Source organism: Pantherophis guttatus, chromosome 1 (genome assembly GCF_059756535.1).
Source record: "Pantherophis guttatus breed Tessera chromosome 1, ASM5975653v1, whole genome shotgun sequence".
In the NCBI taxonomy this organism is placed as follows: domain Eukaryota; kingdom Metazoa; phylum Chordata; class Lepidosauria; order Squamata; family Colubridae; genus Pantherophis; species Pantherophis guttatus.
This window is the reverse complement of record NC_142063.1, coordinates 178,467,690-178,487,033: the sequence shown is the minus strand read 5'-3', so window position 1 is coordinate 178,487,033 and position 19,344 is coordinate 178,467,690. Positions and strand designations below refer to the sequence as shown.

Below are 19,344 nucleotides of genomic sequence, written 5' to 3'. Positions count from 1 at the left end.
CCGTGCGCTCCCACAGTGAGGGCCTCCTCAGGGTGCCATCAGCCAAACAATGTAGGCTGGTGGCCCCCAGGGGGAGGGCCTTCTCTGTGGGGGCTCCCACCCTCTGGAATCAGTTGCCCCCGGAGATAAGAAGAATCCAGGACCTCAATGCCTTCCGTCGTTCCCTGAAAACCCATCTTTTTCAGCAAGCCGGGTTGGCTTAAGAAGAAATTTTTAAATTCTTTTAATTAGTCTGTGATTCTTAACTTTCGGGCCAAAATTTATATATATTTTTAAATATTTTAATATTTGTATTCTATTTTTTTAACTTGGCTGTACACCACCCTGAGTCCTCAGGGAGAAGGGCGGTATATAAATTGGAAATTAAATTAAATTAAATTAAAATGTAATTTGCCAATGGAACCAGTTACTGATGGAGTACACTTTTCTTCCTTTGCTACCTATGTATAAGATATAAGGTGTATAAGGTGTTTAAGCAGAGGCTGGATCTTCCAGGGGATATGTAAAATTGGGCTCTTTCACTGTGCAGTGGGTTGGAAGATAAAGTAACTGGCACTTATTAACATGAGTGTAAATGTTTTGTTGCTTTCTGATAATCTTAGAGCAAACTGATCAAAAGTATTGTTGCATTCCCAGTAGAAATTCAGCTTTGCTAGGATGTTGAGATGACAATGTGGATGGTAATTTTGGTTCCAGTCAAAATGGTAAAAACAGCATTAATGTTGGAAGTTTCAAAGTTCCACATTACTGTAATTTAACTACAACAGATTACATGACTCAGGAGACTATCAAGATTATGCCTGTCCATTCATCCATAGTATTATATAGCTGCCCATTTCAAATTCATGACAGGGTGGCTAACAGTAATTAAAAACAGGGTAAAAGTAATTGTAATCAATCTTAATCAAGTTATATATATATAACTTATATACACAGTATTTCTTACCGACTGTTGCAAAACATCATTGCTTTTTTATATGCAGGCAGTGCATCTGCAACTATCACAGATGTACGAACTGCACTCTACCAACCGCAACCCCAGCCTGCTCCTTTTGGACATTGTGTAACTGACAGTGGTATGGTATATATTTTGGGAATGCAGTGGCTTAAGGCACAGGGAAGCCAACATATGCTTTGTACTTGTCTGGGCAATGGAATCAGCTGCCAGGAAACAGGTAGGACATATTTTTAAATATTTATTGGCATATAAAAGATGTTTCAATCATGTACCCTATGATAATGCATGTTCCTAACTGATTGGCATAAACTGGCCCGAAGGTCACTACTGTTAAAAACAAAAGCATCATTTATACAAGGTTATGTGATGAGTCTGGCCTTTGTACAATTAAGCCTATAAAAGTATGATCTCAATGGATTTGATGTGAAGGTAGTTTAGTGTGGTCGGTTTTTTTCATACTGTTATCTTCCTCCCTCCAAAATCAGCCAGACTGTGACTTTTTCTTATATACAAACCCCCTCTATAGCTATACACACACACAGAGTGAAATCTTGAAATTTTTTTGGACTACAACCGACTTTGATAGCAATTTCCACTGTATTTTATTATTTGTGTAATGAAATTATCATACAAATGATGTAAATTGATGCAAGTAATATAATTTGCATCATTTGTTTGATCTCATTGTTCAATCTATGTCAGTTACTGAAATGACATACTTAAAGTTTTATTTTTTTTTTATTTTTCAAAACACAAAACATAAAATACATCTTTTTAGAGCAGGTGCTTGTTCCGTCATATAATAAGTTATTAAGATTCCCACAATCAATTTTGTTCCCATTTTTATCCAATTACATCTTTTTTTTTAAAAAAAGAAAAAAATCTTATTCTAAACATTTATCATTCAATTATTTCGCCCACATTCTAGACTATAAACATCATTCTAAATCTCTATCATTTTAAACAATCAATATTTCATATACATTTCTCAATTTAAGACCCATTACGCCAAATCTATATTTCACCTCATGTTGATCACAACTAATATCCAAATCTTATCAAAAATTTATTTCCCTTTTCTCTTAGAATTTTTACAAAATCAATCAACATTTCGCTCTGTAGTTTGTTACTTCCAAAGTATTTTATTTTGATTTAGTTTCTCCATAGTTATTCTCTTATACTATTAAAATTATTTGGCTAATTCATAGCTTATATAACTCCAATCTGATTATTTAACTGGTTCACAGTTATATTATTATTTTCCTGTAAAGTTTCTTCCACTTCCTCCTAATTTTATTTTTTAGCTGGTTCACATCTTGATCTGCTGCTTTCTAGCAAGGCTTACCTCCACTCCTGACCTTAAATTATTTTGGTTGGTTCACAGTATGATTTTACCTACACACCAACCTTATCTCCTTTACTCCTCCTATATTTATTTTATAACTGGTTTGCAACTTAAATAGTTGCTTTCCAGCAGTGCTTTCCTCCGCTCCCACCTTTATTTTTAACTGGTTCACAACTATATTTCAATTGTTCCCCAGAAATAATCTCCTCCACTCCTAACTTTATATTTTTTGGCTAGTTCACAGTTTAGCTTTAGCTGTTACCCAATATATGCTTTCCTCCACACCTAATCTATATATTAATTGGTTCGCAGCTTTATTTTAACTGTCTTCTAGTGCATATTTTCCTCTGCTCCTACCCTTATTTTTAACTGGTTCACAATTATATTTCAATTGATCCCCAGGTATAGTCTCCTCCACTCCTACCTTTTTGTTTTTAACTGGTTCACAGTTCATATAAACTATTACCCAGCGTATGCTTTCCTCCACTTCTAACTCTGTTTATTGGCTGGTCCACAGTGTTGCTTTCACTGTTTTCCAGCTCATGCTTACCTCCACTCCTAACTCTTATTTTAATTTTTAACTAATTCCAAGCTTTGTTTCAACTGTTTTCTAATATAATACCTTCCTCCACTCCTACCATATTTATTAACCTGGAGCAAAACTCTACTTTAGCTAATTTCCAAAATCATATTTCGCATTACTCCTAGTTTTACATATTTAATTGATTAATAACATTTTGTTTTAATTAATATTTTGCTTGCCTTTTCCTCCCTTCCAACTTCTCTTATTCAATCTGTTAGCTTCAAATTATTTCACAATGTATTATCCATATTGTTTTTCCATTTATTCTCCTCCATATTTCTAATTTAAAATAAATATATATTTTAACAAATATCTTCCAATGTCTTAAAAAACCTTTTCTTCTAAATGGTTGAATCTACGAAAAATTCAAAGTTTAAGAACAAGTTAAAGCCTCCAGAGATCGTATTTTTCTTAGAACATTTGTGCTCTTATTTCTTAATCAAATTATTTGTGTATTTATATATATATTAAAACAAGGTGGTGATAGTAATAACAAGGAAAATAATAACAATAGTAATTACAATAAAAAAATAAGGAAGTAATAGAGACATCAGTAAAAAGGGAAAGGGGAGTTTAAAAATAACAAAAAAAATTAAACAATTATATTAGAGAGAAAAGAGAGAAAAAATAAAGAGGGGGGAAAAAAGCAGATGAGAAAAGAGTAAAACAAAGAGAAAAAAGAAAGATAAGAAATAAAAAGAAAGCATAGAGAAGAAAGAAAAGTATCTCCTAACATTAATCATTCACCCAATAACCATTACATCCATTTGAATCAAAATATGATATTTTGTTATCTTGTTACTTGATTTATTCCATTGTTTTTTTTCTCCAATCTGTCCAAATGTATTTCTTTTCATCATGTCTTCCTTTTGTTGCCATGCCTTTCTCTTATAATCACTTTTATTTAGTTCAGTTTCCATTATTCCATTTAATATCTTCTTTCAAATCTTCCATAAGTCCTCCAGTGAACAGATTATGTATCAGAAGCCAAGGTCTCTAAGTCTTTTCTCAGTGTCAATTCAGTACAAGTAACAAGCGACATAGTTTCTCTTTTCAATTAAAAAATAGTCTGGGATTCATACTTTCACTTCAGAGCTAGGAGCCATTTTATCCATCACCGTTTGTCTTTTGTCTTTACTTTTAAAACATAGTTGTTTCCTCTTCTCCTTCCTCTCTCCCAGATATAATCCAGTCTCACTCCACAAAATCAGTCTAGCCTCATGTATCCATAGGAAAAATAAAAATAAAAATAGTTTAAAAAATTGTAACTAAACCATTTCCACACAGTCATAATAAGTGCTTTCTATCAAACAGGTCCTTTGTCTTTTAGCCCCTGTAGTTGTTAGCCGCTATTAAAACAGGGGCTCACTTGTTGCAATCCACATCTGAGGGCAGCTGCCGCCTGGGCAATTGTTAAACTCACCCGGCATAAAGCTCCCTGTTCTTCTCCGCTTCTCCTCCTCTCCTCCAGCACGATCTTTGTTCCCGGTTGCTGCGGTTTCGGGACAGCCGCCGTGGCTGTCATTCCACTGCTGCCGGCGTGAAGGGAAAACCTCCAGCCCCGAGGAACCTGACCGTTCCTCTTGGCCGCCCAAGGGGTCCCTTCTTGTCCCCCTGTCCCTTCAAGACAGCGGAGGTCCGAAGACCTGTCAGTGGCAGCTTGGCAGACAGGGTTTTGGCAGAGCTCTACGGAGCTCGCCATTTCCCCATCTGTATCCCCGTGGTGCCAACCGGAAGTGATGACATACTTAAGGTTTTCAAAGACAGGAACCAGGATCCCATTGGTTTGAAAAACTGAAGTTTCACTATAATATGTATTTTTATATAAATGCTAAATATTAAATATTTTTCTGAAACCAAATAACACCAAATTCTTGTATAATTATAATGGTATTCTATTTTTTTAAAGCTGTGACCCAAACTTACGGTGGCAATTCCAATGGAGAACCTTGCGTTTTCCCATTCACATATAATGGAAGGACTTTCTATTCATGCACTTCTGAAGGACGTCATGATGGGAATATCTGGTGCAGTACAACCTCCAACTTTGACCAGGATAAGAGCTACTCCTTTTGTACAGAGCAAAATGGTAAAATTTTTCAAGAAAAAAATATCTTGGGAAGAAATAGGTTGCAGATTTTAGCATCCATTGGGAAAGTGTGGTCATGGAAGTATAGAATATATTAATTATAATTTAGCATTCTTTCACTGAGTATGATTAACATGCCTTTTAAAAAAGACTGGGCTGGGTGGATTTGCACTGGATAAAGGATACGAGGAAAGTCTTGAGAACTAGGCAAGTGTAAGAGGGAATACAGAAGTCAAACGTAAGTCTATCAGAAAGGCTATTCAGTGCAAAACATGAAATGGGGTTGGCATAAAAAAGATTTATATCAAGAGGCTACCACAGTTTAACTAGATAACAATGGATAGTACATCTCTACAGATGTCTTATCAGGTAAAATGAAAAGCAGTAATATTGTATACCAGATTGCAAGCTTTCCCTAGATGTCTTGAAAGGATCTACTTGACTATTGCCTGAGGCAGAATATTTTAGTTACTTCTTACTTTGTAAAATGTCATTATCCCACTGTTTCTCTTCTGCTCCTGCCCATCTTTATTCTGAGCATGCCCACTTTTGGAGTATGGCTTTTAACATATCATAAATCACTCTGATCCTCCGTATAAAAGTAGTTTTCTGCTCCTATTCTAAGTGATTGCTTCTTATGTTTAAGTCTTCCCAAAAGTCTGAAATCATCTTTGTTTTTTGTTCCATGCTGAAATGAAACTGGGTAACAATGGGTTGGAGTCAGTTTTGCAATTTTTAGCTAAGGAATCTTGTCATTAGGAATAACTCAGGCTAATCAGTGTTAGGTGTTTTCCAATAGTTGTTTTGCTTTCATCCCATTAACTAATCCAATGAAATGCCAAACAGTATGCAGAGATGTTCAAAGATGAAAATAGTTTGTGCCATTTTGCTCAGTTGGGTGTCCGCCTATATTTGTGAGGAGGAAGTGAATTAAATAGAAATTAAGCTAGTAGTCTGCATCTTTGGTTTTCTGCCTGTGTTTGGCTGGCATTTCTTCTTTTTTTTAAAGATAGAAGCCCAATATCGATATTAGGCTAGAAGGAAAGAGGTCTTGTAAGGACCAGCCCCACTTCCAAGAAAGTACGAACGCTTGAAAACTTTGTATTTCAAAAGGAACCTTTTATTGAAAAGGGATGAAAGCAAGTCAAAATTCAAAGCAGGCTCTGAGGTCCCTCAGGGCATACAGTCCAGAATAAAGGGAATTAGGAACCCCTTCCCCACCGTCCGATGTGGATTCCCACCAATCCGCCATTGTGAAGATGATACTGGCCTCTCTGAGAAGCAGATAAGAAGAGCTTCTCGGCCATTTTGCAATCCACACATTTCCCTCCCCCCCACTCCCCATTTCCCAAGATGTGAGAATTCTCCTTCGAAGTCTGGACTGATCATAAAAACTTAGAAGCTCTGAAGACCCCATGAAAAGTCTCCCCCAAATAAGTACGTTGGGTGCAATACTTTAAACGTTTTAATTTTACCCTCAAATATCTCCCAGGAGGAAAAAATTTTTTAGCTGATGCTCTGTCTAGAAAACCACAATACAACAGCAAAAAGACTGAAATTGTTAAACCTATGCTCCAAACACCCCAGCCGCCAAAGTAATTAACTGAGCACAAGCCAAAAAAGAACCGCTTGCCGACAATGCAACGGTCTCAAAATTTAAGGAGGCACTATTTAAGGATGACTGGTTCCAAGCACACAAAAACATTTGCTTGCTCAAAGACAACTTAGCCTGGATTGAAAACAAACTTTACATTCGTACTAGTCAAAGATTGGAGCTCATGAAGCAATGCCACGACTCCAAGATAGCTGGACATTTTGGATTTGTGAAAACGCTACACCTAATCAAAAGGCAATTCTGGTGGCCATCCCTTAAAAAAGACATTGAGAGCTACGTGGCTAGCTCCCCCACCTGCGCAGCTGCAAAAAGGCGACAAGGAAAATCCCCAGGACTTTTATGAACTGTAGCAAAACCTTCAGCACCATGGAGAGAGATTTCTATGGATTTTATAGTGGAGCTGCCTGAAAGCATGGGAAACACAGTTATTTGAGTTGTAACAGACCTCTTTTCAAAACAGGTCCATTTCATACCCTGCCAGAAAATCCCAACAGCCAAGGCATTAGCAAAAATGTTTTTAGTCCACATTTATCGCCTCCATGGAGCTCCCCAACGGATTATCTCAGACAGGGGTGTCCAATTCATTTCCAAATTTTGGCGGGCTTTCTTAAACCTGTCCGGGGTGTTAAAGGCAGTCTTCCACTCATCCCCTTTCCTAATTCTGATGCAGTAGTATGCCTCTCGTAAATCCAGCTTTGAAAAGATTTTTCCTTTAGAGACGTGGGCCAGCATGTCCTTCATGAGGGGAAGTGGGTACATATTCTCCACGCTGATCGTGTTCAGATTAGAGTAGTCAATGCAGAGGCATAAGGAGCCATCTTTCTTTTTGCGGAATAACACTGGGGCTGCTATTTTTGGTCGGGTGGGTTCGATGAAACCCTTTTTTAGGTTTTTGTCGATAAATGCTCTGAGTTCATCTAGTTCTCTGGGGGACATGGAGTACATTTTTGTTTTTGGGAATTTAGCCCCTGGTAAGATCTCAATGGCACAGTCTGTGGCGCGATGGGGTGGAAGTTCATTGGATGCCTCCTCACTAAATACCTCAGCCAAATCCTGGTATTCTTTGGGGATGCTAGTGGGTTCAGCAGGGTGGCCGGTCATTGCAGTTTCTCTGTTTTCCTTTCCTTCCTCTTTTCCCTCCGGGACAGCGGTCACCAACCGGTGGTCCGTGGACCACTGGTGGTCTGGGACAAAGCTTTGATGGTCTGCGGCCCACTCGGGTGGAGGAGCTGCTCTGGGATGAGCAATGGCCAGTCCTGTGACTAGAGCTCTGGAACATGGGACTGACCAGGCAGCTCGTGGGGTGGGGGCTGTAAATCTCTGCTGTGGAGGTAGGTTCATGCAACTTGCAACTTTGCAGCACAGCCCTCGCTGGCCAGAATGAGGTGGTGCAAGGGAGGGGAGTGGCAGTGCAGGTGGGCCGAAGCAATGAGTGACTGCAACCCTGAGCTATTTCTTCCCCCTGCTGTAGCTTCCTGTCGGCTGAACCCACCAGTGGCTGTCCTCACCCTCCCTTCCCAGTTACTCCTCGCCTGGCCTGAGAAGGGAAGGGCTGGGGGTGGAGATTTGCTCCATATTCCAGAGCGGGAGTGAAGCTTCGTCTCTTGCTGGATCTCGCTTTGCTTCGTCTCTTGCAGGATCTCGTGGGCGTTTCTTCCAGCCCTTGTTGTGCTCCGCACACCTTGGTCTCTCGGGGAGATGCTTGACTTCCTCTCAGCTCCAAGACACTGGCTGGCCCATGGGATGAGAGAGAGAAAGAGAATGAGAGAGAGAGAGAATGAGAGGGAACGAGAGAGAGAGAGAGAGAGAGAGAGAGAGAGAGAGAGAGAGAGAGAGAGAAACACAGAGAGAGAATGAGAGTGAGAAAGAATCAGAATGAGAGAGAATCAGAGAGAGAATGAGAGAGAGAGGGACAGAATGAAAGAGAGAATGAGAGAGAGAGAGAGAGAGAATCAGAGAGAGAATCAGAAAGAAAGAGACAGAGAGAATCAGAAAGAGAGAACAAAAGAGAAAGAGAATCAGAATGAGAGAATCAGAATGAGAAAGAGAGAAAGAAAGAGAGAGAGAGAGAATCAGAATGAGAGAATCAGAATGAGAGAGAGAGTGGGGGAGAGAGAAAGGGGGATAGAGAGAGAAAGGGGGGAGAGAGAATGAGAGTGAGAGAGAGATAGAAAGAGAGAGGGGAGACAGAGAGAGAAAGAGAGGGGGGAGAGAGAGAGAGAGAGAAAAAGAGAGAGGAGGGAGAGTGTCTGAAAGACCCCATCCCGTCACTGGGAGTCTGGATTCCAGTGCTTTAGCAAGCGGCGCGCTGGATTCATATTAGTGGTCTGTGGGATTTAAAATTATGAACTTGGTGGTCCCTGAGGTTCAAAAGGTTGGGGACCCCTGCTCTGGGATGTTTGTGAAGGTTACATGCCCCTGGAATTTTTCAGTTCCTCTCTTCCAGTTTATTTTAGGGTTCCACTTCTGTAGCCACGTGAGCCCTAGGACTATGGTACCTGGATGGGGGTTTTCATTTTCCTTAGGTGAATTCCCAATCTCCCTGCCAGGGTTGGGCTAATTAGGCATTGGGTGCACCCCGAGTCCAGCAATGCTGCTACTTCCTCCCTTTTCCCTTGGCTGGGGATAAAAAGTCTTAGGGGTAGGGTGAGCAGTTTGATTGTGTTGCTTACCAGCGGGTCGTCTTCTGGGTCGCTTTCGGACTGGCTCAAGTCCTCTTGGGACGCTGGCGTTCCTCCTCCTGATTTTGGAGGGGAACGGAAATCCACGGCCTTTTGGCTTCTCAGCACGGTTTCTATTCCTCAGGGGTGGTTTTGTAGGCTTTCCCCCTGATGGGCGATCAGGCTTTCTGGCAGGCGTTTTCGACTGACATTCTGCTGCACAGTGCCCCTCCTTCCCACACTTAAAGCAACCTGATGGCCTTGCTGCCATGGCGGTTTGGGGTTTGAATGGCTCTTGCTTCCCCCGGGGTGGGGATCTTCTCCAAGCCCTGCTGGTGCGGTTTTGGGTCATGTCGATCTCTGCCTCCTCTGCCATCAGATACCATTCATGCAGGCAGTTAAGGGTGCCATGGGCCAGGCAGGTCGTTGTTGAGTCCATCTTTGAACCAGAAGACTAGGATATCTTAGACAAAAAACGTATAGTTTATTGAATCGCCCGAAGGCCTTTTCAAACAAAACAGAAAAGAAAAAGGGAAAAAGATAAAACAGTTACAAAAATAGCAATCTAAAAATATATGATAGATGACATTAAAATTTTACAATATCAAATTTCAATAGCTAAGTTGCCAAGACTAGATAACCCAAATAGGATAGCTCCTCTCTAACTGAGCTCATCTTCCTTACAATCGATAAAAATTTTTTTGATATAACTGGCTCGTATTGCCGTCATTCTTTTAAGGTATCGAGTGATCGCTCTTACCAGGGGAGGAGAGTCAGTCCTCAACAGAAATGCTAATTTTTGGCTTATATTCCAGTGGGGAAATTTATTTATAATTGGGGACAGATATTGTTTTCTTACTTCTTGATAGAGACTACATTCGAATATTATATGCGCCGTGTCCTCCACGACGTTTACCCCACATATGCATATTCTTTTGTCATACGGGATTTTCCGATAACGGCCGAATCTAACGTTGGTATCTAGAAGTTCGAATCTAAACTTAACAAATAACTGTCTCTTCACTGATGGCATTTCTAAATGTAAATACTTTTCCAGAGTGAAAGTTGTTTTAACTGCTGTCAGCAGTTTAAGGGAATGATTAGTTGAAAGGGTTGCCATGTCCATTTGCCCATGTATACCTTTAATCCGTTGTTTAACTTGGTTCAGTGTGTCACACAACGGGAACCCTACGCCATATCGGTTCAATATTTCTGACAGCCGGGTTAGCCAGGAATATCTTTGAGGATTTGAAATCTGCTGTTCCTCTAGACATATTTTAGGGAGTCTGCTGGCATCCATCTGGGTCATTTTTAGCCAGTAGGCTACCGCCCTAGTGATTGTATAGGTGTACAGTGAGAAATGTCCCAATTCAGCTCTGACGGCTGCAGCTGAAGTGGAATTGTTTACCCCAAGCATCCTCCTTAACAAATTATTTTGAGTTCTCTCTAATATGGGGGCCTCTGTAAGACCCCAAATTTCAGCACCATAGAGCATGATCGGAACAAGTTTAGCCTGAAAGACTTTACGAAGAGGTAAAATGGAGGTTGGTTGGATTCGTTTACTTAATTTGGATACAAGGCTTGCTCCTGCTCTGACCTTTTGAGAAAGGTATTGATGGTGCGGAGTCCAACCTCCTGCACTGGAAAAAACAATTCCAAGATAAGTATATTGGGTAACTTGCTCAATTTTTGTGTCATTAATCTGCCAATTGTGCTTTTTATTCTTATTGCCAAAGACTAAAAAACTTTTGATTTAGCTACATTTATAGTCAAGTGGTTTGCAGTACAGTAACGTGTGAGCTTGTGAAGAAGTCTCCTCATTCCTACTTGGGTTCTAGAAAACAACACTAAGTCATCGGCATACATTAATACGTTAATAAATCTAGAGCCTATTTGGGGGCTGTGCGTCAGAAGATCATCCAGCTGCGCTGGGATATCATTTATATAAAGGTTAAAAAGAGTAGGGCCCAGCAGGCAGCCCTGCCTCATTCCTCTAGTTGTCGGTATGCTGTTTGTTGAGGCCCCATTTGCTGCATATCTGACTCTAATTGCCGTATTAGTATAGAGAATCCTGATCAACAAAATAAGTCTGGGCTCCATCCCCATAACTTGTAGTTTCCTCCACAAGTGGTTCCTATCTATAGAATCAAAAGCAGCAGTAAGGTCAATAAAGGCGGTATACAGCTTTTTCCCCTGGGTCTTGTATTTATTAATTAAGTGGGAAAGGACAAAACAATTGTCTATGGTAGACCTACCTGATCTAAAACCTGCCTGCTCATTTGCCAGAATTTCCTTATCCAAGCACCAGTCCTCTATTTTATATAGGAGATGTTTCGTATACATTTTTGAAATTATATTAAGAAGACTGATGGGTTGGTAGTTGGATGGGGCAGCTCTGTCACCTTTCTTAAAAATTGGAAAAACTATAGCTAACCTCCACCCTTCAGGGATTATCCCTACTTTATCGATATAAGTAAACTGCTACCAGCACCGGTACCCAAAAATCAATGTTGGACCTAAAGAGTTCAGGAGGCAACAAGTCCTCTCCAGGGGCCTTCCCGGCCTTTAAGGATTGAATTATATGCTTAACTTCGGTAGTGGTAATTGGTGTCCATTCCGGACATTTCCTTAATTCTTGGTGGAGGATATCCAATTGCAAGACATTTGTTGTATTGTTACCATCAAATAAAGCAAGATAGTGCTTCTCCCATTTTACTGCTGATATATCACTGTCCATAAATGGGGAACGTTGTTTTAATATACCGGCTATCTTATGCCAAAAGATTGTAGGGAATTGGGATTTCGCTGCCATTTCTACCTCTTTCCACATCCTGGTGTTATAGCTACTTTTCTTGTTTTTCAGTAGGGATTTGTATGCTCTCCTAAATTGAACCATATTTGAATAATCACCATCCTGTCTGGATCGGTTAACTTTCTTAACTGCGGCTCTTAGATTTGACCTCAAGTTATGGCAATCATCATCAAACCATTTTCTAGAGATCCCATCTACTTTTCTATCGTTCTGGATCATTAAGTTCCTAAGATTAGAAGTTAGCTCTGTATAAGCTGGCATTGGGGTGTTGTCTCCGGGCTTAGATTGGGAGATTTCCCTTGCTAGGTGTCTGGCTTCGTCTGAGCCCAAATAAGTGGTGACAGATTTGACATCAAGTCTGTGCCAATATAACCTTTTATAGTTATAAACCCGGGCGTTTGCTAAGGTGTCAATTTCCTCTCTTGAATGAGGCCTAACTTCTGAAGAGAGTGAAACCAGAGCCGTGATGGGAAAGTGGTCACTTTCCTTTCTAAATATAGCTCTTACTTCTGAAAAATGGTGTACTAAACTAGAGGAAGTGCAGATATAATCGATAGAGGTTGAGGTTTTGTTGGACGAGAAAGTATAGGGATATATATACCCATCACTCGAGCCACTAAGTACTTGCATATCATTCATAAACAGCAGGGAAATTAACCTCTGGGCATATTTATTGGTCCTCTTGTCCATTGAGGACCAAGTGAACTCATTAATAAAACATTTTTAATGGTAACAAGGCAAATAAAGCCATTCAATACAATATACTTTTTGTTGTTGTAAAACTCCCAATATTTTTATGTAGTTTACTAGGAGGAAATATTAAGAAATAACTGACAATCTCTATGAGAGATTCAATCCACAAATTAGATACTCAAGATGTTATTAATTTTCTCAACTATAGCACATACTACAGATGAAACTATAATTAAATCTCCTGGCTCTTTCTTTTTAGTCAATAATTCAAATAATGGATTAAGTAAATGCGTAGGTAACAAAAAATATGAGCCAATCTAATTAATAGTACCCAGCAATTGTTTCAAATTTACTAAAGAAATAACTTTTGCTAACTTTAAATGAGGAAAAGCTGGAGCAGAAAGAAAACTGCAACAGTTTATGTCCTAAGTACAGATAAGAAACCTGCAGCTGTATTTATTCTAATCAATTTACAATCCATAGACACATAAACCATTTTATATTTCAGAAAGCCAATTAAGTTATTTTTTTTAACTCCAATTAAAATATCCATACAATGATATACCAAATAAGATAGAAATTTCTCACGAAATGCTGGCACAAAGTAGGAGAATTAAGCATGCCCTGTGGTAAAACACACCAATAATATCGTTTATTTGGCATGCTATTATTAAAAACACCACACGGGGACAGTAGAGAGTCACTTAAGGAGAAGAGCCATCATCCAAAATCAATTTTGTATTTAAAAAAGAAAGGAGGTCCCAACCCCAAATATTAGTATGAATAACAAAGGGCGAAAGGAAGTAATAGAGAGGATTAAGCAATAGAGGATCGATCAGGAAGAATTTGAGGAAGTTTTATTCACCCAAGCCTGAATAAAAAGAGTTCCAATGTAATCAGAATCAATAACACCAGTGACTACAAAGCACCCCTTTTTATGAGAAGGTAGCTGGAGGAAGCACAGTTTGAGCAGGAATTGAAGCAAATTTTTCTTTATCCTGTGGTTGAAATGGAATAGTAAAGAAACAATCTTTTAAATCAACCGCCAACAATTGATAAAAATTAGGAATTAAATTAGGATTAGGAAGACCACATTGCAAAGGACCCACTAAACCAGAGGGAAGAGGGCCCTTAAATTGAGAAGGAATAAATTTAACTTCCAAAGGAAATTTAAATTCCACAGATTCCTGAGTTATTAAATCAAGCCCAGCATTACCTGCTGTGGCTGGAACTGCGGAAGAGAGACTAGGGGAGGAGACATGGCTACGGGGAAGGCACTCTTTTTTCCCCTCTACCAAGCCTCTGGCAAAATTACCACTAATACCATAATCAGTGACAGCCTTTTCTCTTAAAATTTGATAAGGCAGTCCTTCCCATTCTGCAATCTGCTGTCCTGCCAATTGACCCTGGCCCTGATGATACTGTACCGGGCATACAGACAATTCAGCAATTTCTTCCCCAGGCATGGAGGAATCCTGTTTACAGGATTTCACCATTTTCTGAAAAGAAGACTGAACAACAGAGTTAGAAGGTTTAGTAATCTGATCTGTGTCAGTAGGAGCTGAAAGAGGCAGAATCACATATTCTGGAGAGGAAGGAGGACAGACAACAGCATTGGAATAACTTGGAGGTGAAGGAGTTAAAAGAGACAGTTCAGCAATTCCAAATTTTTCCACTGCATATCTACATAAATGCCATACCTGCAAAATCTCTACCTTAGCTCTTGGTTCAGCATGTAAAACTTTCCCAATTTTTTCCCAATCAGATAATCTTAAAGACCCCTTTTCAGGATACCATAAACACTTATTTGCAATCTCCTGGACCAGCCTTAAGAGACTGCATTGTGGCACATCAATGTGATTTTTCTTAAGTAAATAGCTTAATTCTTCCGCATGCTTTCTTTGTTCCTCAGAAAGCGAGGAGCCCATTACTTACAGAAACCTTTAGAAGGTTGGAGAAGCCATGAGGGCTGACGGTGCACCAGTCCTTGCCGGACGGAGTAAGGGTCCCTGTTCCTCAGGCGCCACTTGTAGTGACCACACACACACAAAGGTTGAGGATGTATGTGGGGGGTAACTATTGTCTTACATAGTGACATTATATAGTTTGTTACTTTCAAGGTACAGTGTACTTGGCAGCATCTCATTGGCTACAGAATCTTCCAGGTAACTAGAGTCTTTGGTTAACCATTACTGCTTTGCTTAAGGACTTATAATGTTATCTAGGGTTAACACACATCCCACTTCCTTTCCTCCTGTTCCTCTTGTTTATAGAGTTAGGGTCTTAATGCCATTTCCTGGCGCCTACATGTGAGTAACCTTCCTTATCTGAGGTTTGCCATCCAAGATAAGGAAACAGTCCTACACATAGCAGACTACAGGCTCCTACAGTCACCCCCTTGGCTCTTCCCTCCCAGCTGTCTCTCTTTCCTACGCCGATCGACCATCGGGCTTCATGGAGTTTTCGAGGACAACTTTGATGTCCTCGATGGGACATATGGAGCCGGTGTCTGGCTGGAGAGTTGTCGAAGTTTCTCCCCAGCAGTCGGCTTCCTCTTGCTTGCTGCTTCGTTCGGATATTGTTGCTGGGTCCCCTTGGTAGAGTGGAAATTAAGGGGGGGGGATTTCCTCCGAGTTGACAACTATTGCAGAGCCTGCTTTATGTAAGGACCAGTCTCTCACCCCTTCCAAGAAAGTACGAACGCTTGAAAACTTTGTATTTCAAAAGGAACCTTTTATTGAAAAGGGATGAAAGCAAGTCAAAATTCAAAGCAGGCTCTGAGGTCCCTTAGGAATTAGGAACCCCTCCCCACCATCAATGTGGATTCCCACCAATCCGCCGTTGTGAAGATGATATCGTACTGGCCTCTCTGAGAAGCAGATAAGAAGAGCTTCTCAGGGCCATCTTGCAATCCACATGTCCCCCCACTTTCCTCTCATTTCCCAAGAGGTGAGAATTCTCTAGGCATTTCTGGCACCAGGCAATGGTTATAAATCAGGTTAAAGTTTATACAAAGAGGGCCAGACAGGAAATAGGATACTTAGGATACATGAGAAAGAGAGCTAAATGTGACAAATCCAAATCTCTTCCCTTCTTCCACGAAGAATGGCAGATATAAGGATCTGACAGGTCTTTTTAATCTGATGACTGCAGTGCTCTGATGTCACTCCAAGTCAAGCTGGAATTCTCAGCCAGGTTGCCATATATGGCAGCCCTAAGAACTAGCAAGGGGCTACTGTGGCTTTTTACCCTGCGAGGTCTAGAGGAACACATGTCTTAAAACGGATTCATTTCTGTAGTTTAATAGTATAATATTATTTTATTAAAAAAGAAATTACCAAATAATTTAAAGATATTTATGATTGCCTATTATATAAAAGAAGCATACCAAAAGCTTTGACTATTTGCCTTACATTAATTTTTAATCTTAGATGATGCAAACAATATAATTCTGCTATTGTCATGGGAGTTCTTGCAGAGAACTGGGTGTATAATCTGAAAAAACAGTTAAATTCTGCCTCACGATTTCTCAATTTTTTTTTTCCTGTGCCAGAGGTTTCTATTTTTTTTTTACAAGATTTTCAGAGAGCTTGTGATTTTTAAGCTTACTGGAGATGATTGTTCTTTTATTGTTATTAGATGTTTATTCTGCCTTTTATATATTTTGGTAAAATCAAATATGACTAGATACATGGTGAACATATCTAATAATTCTGCTTCCTGTGTATAATTTGGTCTCCTACTACAACCATCCTGTGAGAGGTAGGTTGGGCTCAGAAAGGAGGACTAGCCCAAAGTTGCCCAACTGGCTTTCCTGCCTAAGAACTCACTGTCTCTAGGGTTCTAGGCCAGCACTGTCACTATGACACCATCATTCTGGAGCTCTCTCTTGCCGGCCACACTTTTTTGATAGTAGATTTCTTCAGTTCTGAAGTTTTTTATGAGATTGATTTAGACTTGGTAGAACAAAACTAGTTTGAATTTTTGGCAGAGAGCTACTGTATAGACTAGCTATTGACTTGGAGTTGCTTTCATGCATTTTGGAACCAAGACAGAAGTGTGAGAAGCTAAGTCTCACAAAGTGGATAGAGCAAAGCATTCAGGCCTTTTTTTCCAAGGTGAGAAGGGATGAGCAGAAATAAAATGGATGTTTTAAGCCTTATAGATACTTAAAACCCATTTCAACCCTTAACTTTCCTGAAGGCCCTCTAACCAAATAGGGCCTGTTTGTGACCACTTAGGAATGCAGTCCTTGACATGCAAAGGTCGGTGCAGCTCTTGAGCTAATGGAAGTTGCAAGCTGACCTGACCCTGGTATGTGTCTTAAGTTGTTTGGAACTTCTTTATAAACATGTTCCCAGCTTACATTTATAGTTAAAAACCTGAAAACATATCAATTTTAATTAGATAGTTTTAAAAAATACACCTCTTTCCCACATTTTATGTTCTCAGTAGTTCACATAAAAATGGCAAAAATTGCCATTCTTCGTTGTTGTTTCTTTTTCTTGTTTCTCGATTCCTAACATTTTCTTTAAATGGTGATTTCCCATTTGTCAAAAGAAAAATGACTTCCTAATGAAAGAAAAATGATTGCAATAAAGTTCCTATTATTCAGTTATAAATTATTCAGAAATAATTTTCATGAGTGTGGTATGTTGAACAACAGATAGTAAAGTAATTGGCATGTAGCTAAGCTACAGAATTTATTTGAATAACAATTGTTTTCTTGCAGTGTTGGTTCAGACACGTGGTGGAAATTCCAATGGTGCCCTGTGTCACTTTCCTTTCCTTTATAATAATCGGAATTACACTGATTGTACTTCTGAAGGAAGAAGAGATAACATGAAATGGTGTGGAACTACCTCAAACTATGATGTTGATCAAAAATTTGGATTTTGTCCCATGGCAGGTATATTGCACATATGTCTGTTAGGGCCCAATGTTATTCCTTAATTCTTGGGAATTATGAAAATATGATTTGATATAAGTATTCATTCACCTTGTATATACAGTTAGTTGTTGCATATAAAAATTAGCCTCAGTAAAACTGTTTTTACAATCTCATTATGAGAATAAAATTTGTGAAAATCTATTTAACACACATTCGGAATATAAATGGAGAATGTTCACACACATTCGGAATCTTCAAATGGAGATTCATATTTGAAGTGCTCAGAAGAAAATGAATGCTATTAGCACTGATATAAAAAGTATGGAAGAAATAAAATTCCTAAGAGCCAATCTTGTTATTTTCATGAGCAAGAAGCATGTAATCAAAATAAGCATAATTCATTTTTATATGTTTACTAGCTCATGAAGAGATTTGTACAACAAATGAGGGTGTTATGTATCGTGTTGGAGATCAGTGGGACAAACAGCATGATATGGGTCATATGATGAGATGCACTTGTGTGGGAAATGGCCGTGGAGAATGGACCTGCATTGCATATTCCCAGCTCAGAGGTAATTTTGTTTGGTTTGTTGTTACTCATAATGTGATATACCCAGTGGTGGGATTCAGCCAGTTCGCACCACTTCGGGAGAACCAGTTGTTAACTTTCTGAGCAGTTTGGCACACTGGTGGTTGGAAGAAATCATTAGGGCAGAGAAATGGTTGTTAAATTGCCTGAATCCCACCACTGGATATACCCAGTTAAGAGTTAGCACAGTAGGTAGTATGCTAGAATTGGGAAAGTCTTGATTTTCCAAATGGTTACTTACAGCTCAAGTAGCATGGTCAACAGTGAGGAAAACTTAAAAGAGCTGTCTCTGAAGGGGCACCAATTACCTCTCCTGAATTAGAGTACATTTGGTAAAGAAGACTATGGTATAGGATCAGTTTCATTTAACTGTTAAATTTGTTACATACAGTTGCAAGAAAAAGTATGTGAACCCCTTGGGATTACGTGGAGTTTTGCATGAATTGGTCATAAAATGTGCTCTGAACTTCATCTAAGTCACAACAATAGAAAAACACAGTCTGCTTAAAATAATACTACACAAACATTGTAGTAATGTTTCCTGGACCCGGCTGTATTAGCAAATTATCGTCCTGTCTCCAACCTTCGCTTTGTGGCAAAGGTTGTTGAGAGTGTGGTGGTGCGACAGTTTCCCCGGTTCCTGGAGGAAACAGTTTATCTAGATCCGTTCCAGTCGGGTTTCAGGCCTGGGCACAGCACGGAAACGGCATTGGTCGCATTGGTGGATGATCTCTGGAGGGCTCGGGACAGGGGTTGTTCCTCTGTCCTGGTCCTATTAGACCTCTCAGCGGCTTTTGATACCATTGACCATGGTATCATGCTGTGCCGACTGGAGGGGTTGGGGATAGGGGGCACTGTGTTGCGGTGGTTCTCCTCCTTCCTCTCCAACCGGTCACAGTTCGTAGTGACAGAGGGGCAGAGATCGACCTCGAGGCGCCTTGGGTGTGGGGTGCCACAAGGGTCGGTTTTCTCGCCCCTTCTGTTCAACATTTATGTGAAGCCGCTGGGTGAGATCATCCGTGGTTTCGGGGTGAAGTGTCATCTGTATGCTGATGATACTCAGCTGTACATCTCCACCCCGGACCATCCCAATGATGCCCTTGATGCGA

At 39.9% G+C, this 19,344-nt stretch overlaps 1 protein-coding gene and 1 long non-coding RNA gene across 28 annotated transcripts in view; one reads left to right on the top strand and one right to left on the bottom strand.

The window, feature by feature from the left end:
* Positions 1-19,344, top strand: part of FN1 (fibronectin 1) — a 236,467-nt gene that overhangs the window by 23,668 nt on the left and 193,455 nt on the right. For all 27 annotated transcript variants that reach the window (XM_087882202.1, XM_087882200.1, XM_087882197.1 and 24 more), the window contains exons 8-11: positions 984-1,175; positions 4,796-4,975; positions 17,488-17,664; positions 18,066-18,218. In XM_087882202.1, coding sequence (XP_087738328.1) covers positions 984-1,175; positions 4,796-4,975; positions 17,488-17,664; positions 18,066-18,218 — 702 coding nt within the window. The remainder of the gene's footprint in view (positions 1-983; positions 1,176-4,795; positions 4,976-17,487; positions 17,665-18,065; positions 18,219-19,344) is intronic.
* LOC117675117 (uncharacterized) lies at positions 9,533-14,781 on the bottom strand. Its single transcript, XR_004594132.3, has 2 exons — positions 14,691-14,781; positions 9,533-9,713 (listed from the first exon to the last, which is right to left on the bottom strand). It is a non-coding gene; the product is annotated as an uncharacterized LOC117675117 (long non-coding RNA).